This window comes from Xyrauchen texanus, chromosome 33, assembly GCF_025860055.1.
Source record: "Xyrauchen texanus isolate HMW12.3.18 chromosome 33, RBS_HiC_50CHRs, whole genome shotgun sequence".
Classification (NCBI taxonomy): domain Eukaryota; kingdom Metazoa; phylum Chordata; class Actinopteri; order Cypriniformes; family Catostomidae; genus Xyrauchen; species Xyrauchen texanus.
Genome location: NC_068308.1, coordinates 39399114 through 39416269, shown reverse-complemented (window position 1 = coordinate 39416269; position 17156 = coordinate 39399114). Strand labels below are relative to the sequence as shown.

Sequence of the window (17156 nt, the reverse complement as noted above, 5' to 3'; positions counted from 1 at the left end):
ACTGCAGTCTTATGTGAAAGTGAAAGTGTAGATTTATAGTAGAAAATGACTTAATTATTGACCTGTTTCTCACCCACACCTATCATATCACTTCTGAAGACATGGATTTAACCAATGGAGTCATATGTGAAAGTGAAAGTGTAGATTTACAGTAAAAAATGACTTAAATATTGATCTGTTTCTCACCCACACCTATCATATCACTTCTGAAGACATGGATTAAACCACTGGAGTCATATGGATTACTTTTATGCTGCTTTTATGTGCTTTTGGAGCGGCACAACTTTGGCACCCATTCACTTGCATTGAGATATACTTCTAAAATCTTCATTTGAGTTCTGCAGAAGAAAGTCACACATCTGGGATGGCATGAGGGTGAGTAAATAATGAGAGGATCTCATTTTTGGGTGAACTGTCCCTTTAAGCAGTTATACGGTTTTTTAAACACTATTTATAAGAGATAGATTGAGCAAAACTAAAGGGGTGTGCACATAACTCCCCCCAAAAAATGGATGAGGTACAGGTAGGAAACGAGGTCCCGGCCACTTAAGACCCGAGGTAGGCTATGCATTTAAGTCTCAATATGTCATTCTGCTTAATCTTATTTTTGTGAACTTTTTGGAGGGTGACACAAAGTTAACAGATATGAACTGAAAGGCACAAAACAACAAAGTTTGATTAAATGGAGTCTTAAAAGGTACATGGAACGACATGATGGTGGGCAAATGTGATTTCATATTTGGGTGAACTGTCCCTTTAAATGCACTTCTGTTATTTTACAGTAGTGATGAATGCAAAAGTGTCCAACAGAAGCGCCACAGACACTTTCCAATCCCTTTAACTGCTTCATTCCCACTTATTAAAAACATCTGAACTCTTAAAAGATGAAATACTAAGATATTTCCATGCTTGCTGCAGCAGGGACATCAAACTTTCTCTTTTTTCCCCTTTGGTGGTTGAGCTGTCGTCATCAGCTCTCTCTGGGTGATGGGGCTGTCCCATCAGAGTCCCAAACTCTCTGTGTCCGTCAGTCTGGAGTTTGGAGTGATATTCACAATGCTCTGCACACATTGAAGGTTTGCGGTGTTCTTCCAGAAGAAAAATCTCGGTGCATTATTGGCTCTGAACGCCACAACTATGGATTATATTTTTCTTTTAATGTACTGTACGATTAGTCTCTTATTTCTGGACTATAGACATGCTGCAAAATCTCATGGTAAGTCAAGTATGTTTGCATTATTTTCAATATAAAGTGAAAAGTAGTCAAAACCGGGATGCACCTCCACGAGCGGTAAAAGTAAGAAATATCCGCCAAATGTGCAGATTGCACCAATAAAGGAATTTGTGCATGCAACTTTATAATAAAAGCTATATTCGTTTTTCTTATATATAAAAAAAAAAATATGTTCAATTAACAGGAAAGTCACGTGAAGTCAAATGTGCATGCATTTAATATATATATACAAAAACCGAAACCTCTCCGTGCAATCTGCTGATCGGTTAATATTGCGCATTAACTTTTTCATGCATCTTGTTTTGCTTTTAACAGGGAATCTATCCGGTAAATTGAGTGAATTCGGTCTGATTGTGCCGTTCAGCACGGACTCGCGCGGCCGCTTCGTCTCTCACGTGCTGTCCACGGGAGCGTCACCGACCGGCAGGAAACGGGTCCCGCGCGACGCCCCCGTTACATCTCACGCGGCCCCTAACGGGCAGCAGCTGTTCTTCAACGTCACAGTGTTTGGAAAGGAGCTGCACTTGCGGCTGAGGGCCAACAGGAGGCTCGTGGCCCCTGGAGCTGCAGTTCACTGGCAGGAGGATTTTCACGAACAGGCCACAGAGCGCATGCACGGAGACTGTGTATTTACCGGCGATGTCACGGACATGCCGAAGGCCTCCGTGGCCATCAGTAACTGTGACGGACTGGTGAGTAACCGGACACTGTGGTTGTGTCTTTAAACCTAGTGAGATGCCTACCTAGACAGCATTATTGTTTTATAGTAAACACATGAAGCATTTGTTTTATCATTATGAAAAGTTGCATACTTAGACATTATTTTTTGGGCAACTTCAATACCCAGGCTGCATTTTTGGGCATCATAGGCAAGTTGCATACTTGAACAGCATTTTTGGGCATCATAGGTAAGTTGCATACTTGAACAGCATTTTTGGGCATCATAGGCAAGTTGCATACTTGGGGTGCATTTTTGGGCATCATAGGTAAGTTGCATACTTAGGGTGCATTTTTGGGCATCATAGGCAAGTTGCATACTTAGGGTGCATTTTTGGGCATCATAGGCAAGTTGCATACTTGAACAGGATTTTTGGGCATCATAGGCAAGTTGCATACTTGAACAGCATTTTTGGGCATCATAGGCAAGTTGCATACTTGGGGTGCATTTTTGGGCATCATAGGTAAGTTGCATACTTAGGGTGCATTTTTGGGCATCATAGGCAAGTTGCATACTTGTACAGCATTTTTGGGCATCATGGGCAAGTTGCATACTTGTACAGCATTTTTGGGCATCATAGGCAAGTTGCATACTTGTACAGCATTTTTGGGCATCATAGGCAAGTTGCATACTTGTACAGAATTTTTGGGCATCATGGGCAAGTTGCATACTTGTACAGCATTTTTGGGCATCATAGGCAAGTTGCATACTTGTACAGAATTTTTGGGCATCATAGGCAAGTTGCATACTTGTACAGCATTTTTGGGCATCATGGGCAAGTTGCATACTTGTACAGTATTTTTGGGCATCATGGACAAGTTGCATACTTGTACAGCATTCTTGGGCATCATGGGCAAGTTGCATACTTGTACAGAATTTTTGGGCATCATGGGCAAGTTGCATACTTAGTCAGCATTGTTCTGGGCAATTTCCATACTAGGGTAAAAAACATTTTGGCATCATAGGCAAGTTGCATACTTGGGCAGCATTTTTGGGCATCATAGGCAAGTTGCATACTTGTACAGCATTTTTGGGCATCATGGGCAAGTTGCATACTTGTACAGCATTTTTGGGCATCATAGGCAAGTTGCATACTTGTACAGAATTTTTGGGCATCATAGGCAAGTTGCATACTTGTACAGCATTTTTGGGCATCATGGGCAAGTTGCATACTTGTACAGCATTTTTGGGCATCATGGACAAGTTGCATACTTGTACAGCATTTTTGGGCATCATGGGCAAGTTGCATACTTAGTCAGCATTGTTCTGGGCAATTTCCATACTAGGGTAAAAAACATTTTGGCATCATGGGCAAGTTGCATACTTGGGCAGCATTTTTGAACATCATAGGCATGTGCCATACTTGTACAGAATTATTGGGCATCATGTTTGCATGCAGTATTTTTGGGCATCATAGAAAAGCTGCATACTTAGGCAATATTTGTGGTCATCCTAGGCAAGTTCAATACTTAGTCAGCATTTGTTGGGGCAAATTCCATACTAGGGCAACATTTTGGGGCATCATAGGGAAATTCCATACTTGGACAACATTTTTGGGCATCATGTTCACATGCAACATTTTTGGGGTGTCATAGGAAAGTTGCATATTTAGACAGCATTTTGTGGCATTATAGGCAAGTTTTGTGCATTGACAGTATTTTTGGGCATCATAAGCAAGTTCCATACTTATATCAGATTTTTTGGCATCAGGTATGTATTCAGGATTTTGGGGCATCTTATGCAAATTCCATACTTATGCTGCGTTTTTTGGGCATCATAGGTAAGTTGCATACTTGGGCTGCATTTTTGGGCATCATAGGCAAGTTGCATACTTGGGCAGCGTTTTTGGGCATCATAGGTAAGTTGCATACTTGGGCAACGTTTTTGGGCATCATAGGCAAGTTGCACACTTGGGCAACGTTTTTGGGCATCATAGGCAATTTGCACACTTAGGCTGCGTTTTTGGGCATCATAGGCAATTTGCACACTTAGGCTGCGTTTTTTGGGCATCATAGGTAAGTTGCACACTTAGGCTGCGTTTTTTGGGCATCATAGGTAAGTTGCATACTTGGGCAGCGTTTTTGGGCATCATAGGTAAGTTGCATACTTGGGCAGCGTTTTTGGGCATCATAGGTAAGTTGCATACTTAGGCTGCGTTTTTGGGCATCATAGGTAAGTTGCACACTTAGGCTGCATTTTTGGGCATCATAGGTAAGTTGCATACTTAGGCTGCATTTTTGGGCATCATAGGCAAGTTGCATACTTAGGCTGCATTTTTTGGGCATCATAGGTAAGTTGCATACTTAGGCTGCATTTTTGGGCATCATAGGCAAGTTGCACACTTAGGCTGCATTTTTGGGCATCATAGGTAAGTTGCATACTTAGGCTGCATTTTTGGGCATCATAGGCATGTTGCATACTTGGGCTGCATTTTTGGGCATCATAGGCAAGTTGCATACTTGGGCAGCGTTTTTGGGCATCATAGGTAAGTTGCATACTTGGGCAGCGTTTTTGGGCATCATAGGTAAGTTGCATACTTAGGCTGCATTTTTGGGCATCATAGGTAAGTTGCACACTTAGGCTGCGTTTTTTGGGCATCATAGGTAAGTTGCATACTTGGGCAGCGTTTTTGGGCATCATAGGTAAGTTGCATACTTGGGCAGCGTTTTTGGGCATCATAGGTAAGTTGCATACTTAGGCTGCGTTTTTGGGCATCATAGGTAAGTTGCATACTTAGGCTGCATTTTTGGGCATCATAGGTAAGTTGCATACTTAGGCTGCATTTTTGGGCATCATAGGCAAGTTGCATACTTAGGCTGCATTTTTTGGGCATCATAGGTAAGTTGCATACTTAGGCTGCATTTTTGGGCATCATAGGCAAGTTGCACACTTAGGCTGCATTTTTGGGCATCATAGGTAATTTGCATACTTAGGCTGCATTTTTGGGCATCATAGGCAAGTTGCATACTTGGGCTGCATTTTTGGGCATCATAGGCAAGTTGCATACTTGGGCAGCGTTTTTGGGCATCATAGGTAAGTTGCATACTTAGGCTGCATTTTTGGGCATCATAGGCAAGTTGCATACTTAGGCTGCATTTTTTGGGCATCATAGGTAAGTTGCATACTTGGGCTGCATTTTTGGGCATCATAGGCAAGTTGCATACTTTGGCAGCGTTTTTGGGCATCATAGGTAAGTTGCATACTTAGGCTGCGTTTTTGGGCATCATAGGTAAGTTGCACACTTAGGCTGCATTTTTGGGCATCATAGGTAAGTTGCATACTTAGTCTGTGTTTTTTGGGCATCATAGGCAAGTTGCATACTTAGTCTGTGTTTTTTGGGCATCATAGGCAAGTTGCATACTTGGGCAGCGTTTTGGGGCATCATAGGTAAGTTGCATACTTAGTCTGTGTTTTTTGGGCATCATAGGCAAGTTGCATACTTGGGCAGCGTTTTTGGGCATCATAGGTAAGTTGCATACTTAGGCTGCATTTTTGGGCATCATAGGCAAGTTGCATACTTAGGCTGTGTTTTTTGGGCATCATAGGCAAGTTGCATACTTAGGCTGCATTTTTGGGCATCATAGGCAAGTTGCCTACTTAGGCTGCATTTTTTGTCATCACCGGTGCATGCAGCATTTTTGGGCATCAAATGCATTTGCATTATTTTTGGGCATCTTAGGGCCATACAGTATTTTGGGGGCATTATACTGTGCATACCATATATAAACAGTCTTTTAGGGCATCATAAGCATACTTTTTATCCATCATAAATGCATCCAGAATATTTGGTCCATCAAACTAGTAATTTTTGACCAGCTGTGAGTTTCATTTTTGGCCATCATAAACTTGCAGCATTTCGGTGAGATATATGCACACTCCAAACATAGACGGCATTTTATGGCCTTCATCGGTTCATTTGCGCATTCATAGCATTCTTGCACATCATGGGCACATTATAATGCCCCAAAGCAGTCTACTGTAAGTATGCATCTCACTAGGTTTTGAAACACGGCCAATGTTGCATCAACCAGCACTAGAATATCCTTTATACCGCACTGGGCAAACAGTTGTAGAAGTTTACTGATTATACATCACCCTCAGGACATGTCCGACTGTCACTATAGTGAATCTAGTTTCCATCTCTTACATAAGATTCACATGGCAACCAGCACTGATAATCACACTAACAACTTCCCCCACCACTGTCTGTTTGTTGCAATCCTTATTCTACACTCACAGTACCCAAATTTACTCCTAATATGACAGAATTCATAGAAATGGCAGCTGGAGGATGACCAGTGCTGTCCAGTAGTCACATTTCTCTCCGGTAGAAACTTCTCTGGGAAACTTGTGCTTGTAATGAGGATCTGTTGACTGAACCGTTCTAAATCTCCCTAGTTGCCTCACGCATGGATTTGGCACTCTGGTGACCCTTGACCTCTGACCTCACCCCTGTGAGTTAGTGCACCCTTGATGGTGGTCATCACCGAGTGCACAGACCCAGTAACACTCATCTAAATCAAGACAACATACGCAGCAGTGCATCAGTTCGTGCATGTGTCTGTGTTGTCACACACGGCTTAACACACACTTTCTGTGTTTTAGGAGCTTTAGGGGAGCGCGAAAGTCACTTTGCTTATTTAAGGCAATTCAATACGTCCATCGGGTTTAGTGATTTCCGCACGAGGCAACACAGAGCGCCTCTGTTCCACAAGCACTCATGTGCGCACAATAAGATCATTCATTGCGGCCACATTGATTACTCTCTTAGGGAGTCACTGTCAGCGGCACAAGGACAATGACATGCTGTCTCCTGCACCGCCGTCCCGGACAGAACCAATGCTGCGGCCGGTCTCCTGCGATTCTGCAGCACAATAGCCATTCTGTCCCGCCATTAACAGCCGCGGCTGCTCAGGAAAATATTGTTTGGGGACAGGAAGATAAAAGTGACGGACTCAAACGACTTCCTTGCCTTCAAAAGGAGTGTTTATTACTGCTGCATTAATGGTTCTGCAGAACTGAAGTTAGTATTGCGCACATGCATTAATCATTTATATTACTCACCTTCATGCCATCCCAGATGTGTACGACTTTTCTTTCTTCTGCCCAACACAAATGAAGATTTTTAGAAGTGTCTTGGATCTGTAGGTCCATACAATGCAACTGTATGGTGTCCAGAACTTTGAAGCTCCAAAAAGCACATAAAAGCAGCATAAAAGTAGTCCAGTGGTTTAATCCATATCTTCAGTAGAGAAATGATACATGTGGGTGAGAAACAGATCCATATTTAAGTAGGTGGCGATATGCATGAAGACTGTGAATCGCCAAAAACACAAGAATGTGAAAGTGAAAGTGGAGATTGACTGAGCAGGGAGGAGAATTTATAGTAAAAATGGACTTAAATATTGACCTGTTTCTCACCCACACCTATCATATCACTTCTGAAGACATGGATTATAACACTGGAGTCGTATGGATTACTTTTATGCTGCTTTTATGTGCTTTTTGGAGCGTCAAAACTTTGGTACCCATTCACTTGCATTGTATGGACCTTCAGAGCTGAGATATACTAATAAAATTCGTCATTTGTGTTCTGCAGAAGAAAGGAAGTCACATCTGGGATTGCATGAGGGTGAGTAAATGATGAGAGTTTTCATTTTTGGGTGAACTGTCCCTTTAAGAGTTTCTACATTGTGACTTTATTTTCATACCAGTTGTGCACATTGTTGCCCACCAGTTGTCGTTACCACATCGAGAAAAACATTGTTTATAATTTTATAATATGCAGAATTATTAAGACCCTGCAACAAATATGAGCAACAAGATGAGTAAATGATGACTGAATTGTTTATGAGCACTTTTACGGCCTCTTTGGAAAATTACCCACCCATGCAATTAAGTAATGAAGTGTATTTCTTTAGCTTTAGGGCAACGGCACTTTTGATTAGCATGTGCATTTTGTTGCGAGTTGCACACTGAACTTAGTAGAAACGTGTTACCCAGAATCCACTTTGTTTTCTGTTTAAGATTCAATTCAAACTGTTGCTCTGCCATTGAAGTCAGTTCATGCTAAAGCATGCTTGAGCACCCCTTGTGGCAATGCTGAGAATGCAATGTATACATGCATACTCGGGGGCCGTTCACACCAAATTGAGCTAAAAATGTATCTAGATGCAGAACCACGAATAGAGCAGAATGCAGGTGTCAAGATACAGGTGTCTTTTACTTGATACGGTACTGAATAAACGCAGTATTCTTGCATTAGACTCACAGCGCTAGGTCAAAGACATCTGTCTAGCGCCTGTTTACATAGGAAAAGATTCGAAAACGGCGTGGATGGATGCAAAAACGTTTTCTGTGTGAACGGCCTGTTAGTCTTACACATTTCAGAATGCAACAACACACACAAATCGAATTGACATCTTCGGCCGTATCCACTCTAATGCATTTTCATTTAAAACTGCACTAATTTTGCTACATTTATGCCTCTCATCCACACTAGAACAGTGTTTTCCTCCACTGAAAATGCTCTCCATTGCCGCATGCTTTGGAAAATGATGATGTTAAGAAATGATGACCTGAAAGAGAAAGCTGACTGTAGAAGACTAAGCTAATGCTAGGTGTAGCGCCCCTTTTGGCAACACTGAGAATGCAATGCATTCTTGCATACTTGGCATTTGGTTCACACCAGGGCTGGACTGATAATCTGGCATACCGGGAATTTTTCCGGTGGGCCGATGCACTTTGGGGCCGAGCAGGAGCGGACTGTACATCGGGTGAACTGAGCGCCGAAAAACATGCCGAATGGGCCGCGATAAGCTGAAATGAGCCGCCGCCGCTATTTGGGAGCAGCAGTTATCGTTGCATAAGAGACATTTGAAGTCATATTTCACTTTGTGATTCTTTTGAAAATATTTTTAACTGTGGTATTAGGACAACATAATAACCTATACAGTCACATTCCTGAGCATCAGAGCTTTCATTTGATATATGACTTGTCCATTTAGATGTTACGTGAAGGACTTTTATTTTCATATAAATATTTACACCACATTACCTCTAGGGGGCGCTAATTTCCAACGCGAATGTTTGAAGCCTTATTTTGTTATTGTAATTAACATAAATGCACAAGTGTTGGGTATCTCTGAAAAGTTCAGATTCTAAGCTTTCAAATGAGACCTCGTATGCCTGACTTATGTATAGGGAGACTTTAACATTTTCAACGTAAACATTTTTCTTGATATAGCGACATACAGAGTTTGTCACGCGGCATTCCAATGCAGTCCTGTTAAACACTCGAATCTTCAGAATGCTGAAGAAAGATTTGAGTTTGTTTGATGAGGAGTATAGTTTTCTTCAGCAACCTGTCGTCTCCATAGAAACAGAACAAGTTGCTCGTCGTGTTTCTTTAATGCGCGTCATCATAACTTGTACGGTACGGTAACCTGTTAGGGCCAAACATGTTTGGAGTTACGCAAATGGGAAAATCAAGTGAGCTCAGAATGCTTTGTTTTAACAATGTGCGTTATTATCGTACCGACCACAAGCTGCAAGCTAACCGTATTCAGACCACCTCCCGAGATGGTCTCAGTTCGTTTAGCTTTATTTGGGTCTGAGATCCGTTGGATTGTTCACATTTGGGCCAAAAATCTCAGACCCCTGAAATGGACCAAGTGTGAAAATGCCCGACTTGATTTGGCAAGAGCTGCGGCGACCTTGGTTGTGCGTTGTTTGTGTTTGTTAACGCATAAGTGGCACCCGGCCCCTAATCAGGCTAATTAGCCATCAAGAGGGATAAAAGCCGACCGGAGACGGCAGTGTGACAGAGAGAGATTTACGGGCAGTTGTCCGACACCTGTGTGTGTGTGTGTTTTGTCTTTTTGTTTCAGTTTTATATTAAACTATTTATTTTGTCAAAAAAAAAAACACTTACTCACCGGTTCTCCGATACGCCGTAGCTTGGTCCTCGGCCACTCCTCCACCCTCTAATGGACGACAGCTGCGCCTCCCCGGACGGATCGGAGGTAGACCTCCGGCCCCTGGTGGACGGAACGCCCCGCTGTGTTTTTGGTGGACGGTAGGGGTCTCCCCCCCCTGGCAGCGGTAACCACTCCAGGCGGTTGGTTGGGAGCACCTCCTCCCCTCGCGGTCGGCGGCCATGCCTCCGCTTCCATGCGGCCGGTCTACTCCGTCCTCCGTCAGATGGCCGTGGCGGCTCCATTGGTCTGGATGTAGTGGCAAGAACTTCACTACGGCGCATCCCTCCTCCTTCCTGGATTTCGGCACCAGTGTAGAGGGATTAATGGAGAGGCGGCAGCGAGAACCGGCTTGGGAATAAAAAAGTAATAGTTTAATAAGAAACTGAACTAAAAAGATGAACACACAAAGGTGTCGGACAGCTGCCCGTAAATCTCTCTCTGTCCCGCTGCCGTCTCCAGTCGGCCTTTATCCCTCTCTGAGGCTTGATTAGCCGGATTAGGGTCCTGGTGTGTAGCATCACGACCCGGCCCTCCGCCCTGCCACAAATGTGTTTGTCTGAATGGCCCCCAAGTCTGGCATATTTCAGAACGCAACAATGCACAAAATCGAATTGACACCAAACTCTGGCAACCCTTTGACAGACACTGAAGATTCGATTAGCCGTAAATTGCGAATACAAAGTGCACTGTCCAGATTTCAGAAGTTTCCTGTTTGTTTCTGACATTAAATGAGTAGATAACCTCTATTGTTCTGTGCAACACTGTTCATAAGCCGATATCGACTAGAAGCTCAACCTCATTCTAGCCACTGCAGATGCAGATATTGATGCTGAACAACTCCACTGGACAGACGCAACTAGGCCGTATGATTTCCCCTACATTGGATGCAACTCTTGCACAACGCACAGGAAGTTTGTTTAAGGCTTGTCCTACTTTATCTGCCTCCATCCAGTGAGTTATCAGGCACACAGACGCTGATGGAGGTCCATGTGTTTTCTAAAATCTCCATGTATAGCCAGACAGCTGCTCACAACACTGGCGCAGATAAGAGCCGTGCAGTAATGCGGAGCGTTTTGAAAGCACATCCTTGAGGTTTCATTAATAGCAGGGTGTCCCCTCTTTAGAATATGAGGTCATCGCAATGGCACAGTGGTTCTCCGCCAAGGAAGCGCGCCTGTCACGGTAAAGATGCATAAACAGCCATGCGTGTGATTGAGATCGTGCCAACATCAACACAAGCACGTCTTGGCTTGCAGGAGTTGCGTGTCAAAGGCACAGTACAGCGAGCTCAGTGAACTAATTTAGAGCTGTGAATACAAGCCCAAATGCACCGTAGGACACGCTGAGTGAGCAGTTTGTGGCGTTTAGCCTGGGTTAGTTGTGAGCGCCTGACCGCAGCTTTAAAAACCAAATCTGACAGCTGTCACTGAATCCGAGCACTATTTGAGACTTGTCTCCAAGGTAAACCCGTGATATGGAATGCTGTGGATGATATCCCGACCTCCCAGAGTGCTCAGAAATCTGTACGTGTTATCACAAGCGTGTAGTTCTGTGTACATAGTCCTCGCGTTTCGATGTCTTGTTTTAAAGATTGAGCACTGATTGAGCTGGCCTTCGCTATCTCGACTAAATCAACTTCTAATCTAATCTGGTTGGGTTAGTTAAGGTTATCGTTAGTTTGAACTACTATGCCACTAGTGGGTCAGAAATGATCCACTTCTTCACCTTTAATGCCCTCTCAGATAAACATGTGTGGCTCAGTCACTCTGTGACTTTCAAAGAAAAATCTCTTAGGAGAGAAAAGGCAGCTGCATACTATAGATGGCTCTTATACATTCTATAGGAATATCTGAGGTCATAAAATATCAGGAGGCCATCTGCGTGTGTGTGTGTATCGCAATGACATGCAATATAATTGCATTTGTGTGTGTGTGTGTGTGTGTGTGTGTGTGTGTTGTGTGTGTGTGTGTGTGTGTGTGTGTATCGCAATGACATGCGATATAATTGCATTTGTGTGTGTGTGTGTGTGTGTATCGCAATGACATGCAATATAATTGCATTTGTGTAGGTGTGTGTATCGCAACGACATGCGATATAATTGCATTTGTGTGTGTGTGTGTATCGCAATGACATGCGATATAATTGCATTTGTGTAGTGTGTGTGTGTATCGCAACGACATGCGATATAATTGCATTTGTGTGTGTGTGTGTGTGTGTGTGTGTGTGTGTGTGTATCGCAACGACATGCAATATAATTTCATTTGTGTGTGTGTGTGTGTGTATCGCAATGACATGCGATATAATTGCATTTGTGTGTGTGTGTGTGTGTGTGTGTATCGCAACGACATGCAATATAATTTCATTTGTGAGTGTGTGTGTGTGTGTATCGCAACGACATGCAATATAATTGCATTTGTGTAGGTGTGTGTATCGCAATGACATGCGATATAATTGCATTTGTGTGTGTGTGTGTATCGCAATGACATGCGATATAATTGCATTTGTGTGTGTGTGTGTATCGCAATGACATGTGATATAATTGCATTTGTGTAGGTGTGTGTATCGCAATGACATGCGATATAATTGCATTTGTGTGTGTGTGTGTATCGCAATGACATGCGATATAATTGCATTTGTGTGTGTGTGTGTGTGTGTATCGCAATGACATGTGATATAATTGCATTTGTGTGTGTGTGTGTGTATCGCAATGACATGTGATATAATTGCATTTGTGTGTGTGTGTGTGTATCGCAATGACATGTGATATAATTGCATTTGTGTGTGTGTGTGTATCGCAACGACATGCGATATAATTTCATTTCTGAGTGTGTGTGTGTGTGTGTGTGTATCGCAACGACATGCAATATAATTGCATTTGTGTGTGTGTGTGTGTATCGCAATGACATGCAATATAATTGCATTTGTGTGTGTGTGTGTGTATCGCAATGACATGCAATATAATTGCATTTGTGTGTGTGTGTGTATCGCAATGACATGCAATATAATTGCATTTGTGTGTGTGTGTGTATCGCAATGACATGCAATATAATTGCATTTGTGTGTGTGTGTGTGTATCGCAATGACATGCGATATAATTGCATTTGTGTCGTGTGTGTGTGTATCGCAATGACATGCGATATAATTGCATTTGTGAGTGTGTGTGTGTGTATCGCAATGACCTGCGATATAATTGCATTTGTGTGTGTGTGTATCGCAATGACATGCGATATAATTGCATTTGTGTGTGTGTGTGTATCGCAACGACATGCGATATAATTGCATTTGTGTGTGTGTGTGTATCGCAACGACATGCCATATAATTTCATTTGTGAGTGTGTGTGTATCGCAATGACATGCGATATAATTGCATTTGTGTGTGTGTGTGTATCGCAATGACATGCGATATAATTGCTTTTGTGTGTGTGTGTATCGCAATGACCTGCGATATAATTGCATTGTGTGTGTGTGTGTATTGCAATGACATGCGATATAATTGCATTTGTGTGTGTGTGTGTGTATCACAATGACATGCGATATAATTGCATTTGTGTGTGTGTGTGTATCGCAATGACATGCGATATAATTGCATTGTGTGTGTGTGTATCGCAATGACATGCGATATAATTGCATTTGTGTGTGTGTGTATCGCAATGACATGCAATATAATTTCATTTGTGAGTGTGTGTGTGTGTGTGTGTGTGTGTATATCGCAATGACATGCGATATAATTTCATTTGTGTGTGTGTGTGTGTATCGCAATGACATGCGATATAATTGTATTTGTGTGTGTGGGTGTGTGTGTATCGCAACGACATGCCATATCATTTCATTTGTGAGTGTGTGTGTGTGTGTGTGTGTGTGTATATCGCAATGACATGCGATATAATTTCATTTGTGTGTGTGTGTGTATCGCAACGACATGCGATATAATTGCATTTGTGTGTGTGTGTGTGTGTGTATGTATCGCAATGACATGCGATTTAATTGCATGTGTGTGTGTGTGTGTATCGCAATGACATGCGATATAATTGCATTGTGTGTGTGTGTGTGTGTGTGTGTGTGTGTGTGTGTGTGTGTGTGTGTGTGTATCGCAATGACATGTGATATAATTGCATTTATGTGTGTGTGTGTGTGTGTGTGCTGAACACCGGTGTATTAACAGTATGCAGACAGGGCAGAACAGCTATTTGTGTAGCCATCGGTTTAAAAGAGTCAAAGCTACCCGGCAACTGCACCTCCAATCCAGTGCTGCACTAACATCTGCATGTGAACATGACATTTATATATATATATATAAACTGGTGCATGCTATGCAGAATTGAGAGTGCCTTTTTGTATTCCAATTAATTTCCCGATTTTGAATTGAGGTAGCCAGTAGGATGCATAAATGTAATATAATTCATAATTACACTATTCATTATATTTAATATGGTGCTGTACAGCAAAGTGAAGATGTGTTTTGAAGGCTGTGTTCATTTAGAATAAAATAAAGCTTATTTTTGAGAAATATGTCAGTTGAGACAGAAGTGTTTCAGAGGACAAGTTTGTCGTTTCCTCTCAATAATTGGCTTCATTGCAATAGTTTTACATTCCTTCACAATATATTTGTCGTTCCCTGTAAATAAAACGGACTGAATATGAGGGCTGATCATATGAAGTCTCATTTATTTCGAGAGTGCTGGTGTGATGTGTATTTACTGCTGTCATGTTGACGAGGGGATCGCAGGAGATGAAGTTGTGGGTTTTGGTGCATGCGGTCATTAGTGTGAATTGCTCAGCGTGATATCACACACCGCTCTCATGTTCAAATTCCGGAGAACAGCTGATGCTTTACTGTATAAGTCCAGAGCTCAGCATCATATCTGCACACCCAGAATATTCCATGAGTGAAATTTTTCATGCATGTTTGCAGAGCAAATGTATGCATCCATCAGGACAGGCCCGTGCTGGAATTAAAAGACACACTTAATGACATGATTCATGTTGACATGAAATGATCTTATGCATTGACCTTCCCAAGTATGATGAAGTGTGTAGCCAATGCATTCTTACGCAACACTAGAACAACGTTTTTACATTTTCTGATGAAACCGTGAGTGGTGCATGTCCATGCAAATCAACAGACAAAAAATTTTGATTTTTGAGTTTGTTCAGTGGCGGATGCTTGATACAAGACTTTTATATTTGAAAAAAAATCTTCCTTGCATGTGACTCGCATACAGTTTGTTTACAAATTGTTGGCCTTTAGAATTGTTTACTTACACAGAAGCAGAAGCTTCTGGCGACAAATTATAGGTTGACAAACAATCTCCCTCTAATTGCATGTTTTGCTGTGGCGGCCGGGACAAGAAAGAATGATTTAGGGGTTTTCCTCTCAAAAGACAACGGCACGCTGGTCTTCCCTCTCTTTGCTGAGCAGATTTTAGAAAGGTCAATGTATGTAATCAATTCAGCTCGAAACACGTACAGATGGATCTTCAAACTTTGTATTAAATGTCTTTTAGGTGTGTTATCTATTTTAACTTTTGATATACAATTCAACATGATTAATTTCAGCATTAAAATGTAAAAAATGTGGCATCGATGCCGAGATATTGAGATATTGAACTCTAATTAGTTTTGAATTGCATTGAATTGCATTGCGAGGTCGGCGGGTCCGTGGGCGGGGCAAAACGTATACGATAAGTTTACGATTAAAATGCAAAGATTCCACGGATACAGAAGTCGCTCATATTTGGTATCAAGCTTAGAATCTGACCTTTTCATAGAATATCATCACTTCTGGATTTATGTTTCATAAAATAACAAAATAAATCCCTCTAATCTTTGCTTCGCAGATGAGCGCCACCTAGAGGTGATGATGTAAAAATATGCGAAGTTTTTAACGTAGCATTTAAATAGACATGTCATATATCAAATGAAAGCTCACATTCACGGGAATATGGCTGTATAGTTTTTTTTGTCATCCTGACACCACAACTAGAATGATTATCAAAAGAATCTCAGTGTAATATGGTCTCTGTAAGACAACGAAGACAAACGTCTCATTTCTGCTCCGCTTACTGCTTATGTGAGCCCAAAAGTAGCCAAAACTCCAGATCCGCTCTTAGGCTGGTTTTCTTCAAAATGAGCCATTTTTCTTACTTGTCTGTGAGCTTAATTGGTAAAACAATCCAGTCTTATATCTCAGATTTCCAGGAAAAAAATAGCAGTCGAGCAGAAAAAGTATGTGTAAGAGGGTTAAAGGGAAAAGAGGCGGCCAGAACTGGCGCAACAATATAAATCATATTTTAATGATCAACTTAACCAAAAACACACAAACATAACCACACACAGGGCAGCTGCCTGTAATTCTCTCTCTCTCTAACTGTCGTCACCAGCCGCCTTTATCCGTTGCGCGCCCCATCAGGCTGATTGGGGTCCCGCAAGTTTCAATTCTAGGACCCTTACTATTCTCTATGTACATGCGCCCACTGGCCTCAATTTTGCAGGGATATGGCATGTCTAATCATTGCTATGCTGACGATACTCAAGTCCTGATTCTCAGCCCCTCCAAGTCCTCTTTACCTGGACTGGTCGACCAGCTAGGACCAGTAGGAGCCTTGGAGTGATCTTGGACTCATCGCTACTTTTAAATAGACAGATCAGTGCGGTTAAGAGCAGCTTTATCCATCTGAGATCAATTGCAAAAGTAAAACAAATTCTCTCTGAATCAGGTCTAGAAATTGTGATTCACTCGCTAATATAGTCAAGGTTAGATTACTGCAACTCATTGTATACCGGACTGCCTCAAACTGCTTTGTCCCGTGTACAGTCGGGCCAGAATGTGGCCGCTAGGCTCCTTACAGGGTCTAGAAAGTTTAATCACATTACTCCAGTATTAGCATCCCTACACTGGCTCCCCCCACAATTCTGCTTGATGTATATAAAGCTCTATATGGAGTGGTGGCGTAGTGGGCTAAAGCACATAACTGGTAATCAGAAGGTTGCTGGTTCGATCCCTACAGCCACCACCATTGTGTCCTTGAGCAAGGCACAACTCCAGGTTGCTCCGGGGGGATTGTCCCTGTAATAAGTGCTCTGTATAATACATTGGTACTCAGAAGGTTGCTGGTTTGATCCCCACAGTCACCACCATTGTGTCCTTGAGTAAGACACTTAACTCCAGGTTGTTCCGGGGGGATTGTCCCAGTAATAAGGGCACTTTAAGTCACTTTGGATAAAA

The 17156-nt window shown here is 42.2% G+C and overlaps 1 protein-coding gene across 1 annotated transcript in view; it reads left to right on the top strand.

Annotated features, from left to right (window-relative positions):
• Positions 1-1055: 1055 nt before the first annotated feature.
• Positions 1056-17156, top strand: part of LOC127626459 (A disintegrin and metalloproteinase with thrombospondin motifs 14-like) — a 69480-nt gene continuing 53379 nt past the window's right edge. Inside the window, exons 1-2 of the mRNA XM_052102240.1 lie at positions 1056-1216; positions 1550-1926. Coding sequence (XP_051958200.1) covers positions 1138-1216; positions 1550-1926 — 456 coding nt within the window. The 5' untranslated portion in view covers positions 1056-1137. The remainder of the gene's footprint in view (positions 1217-1549; positions 1927-17156) is intronic.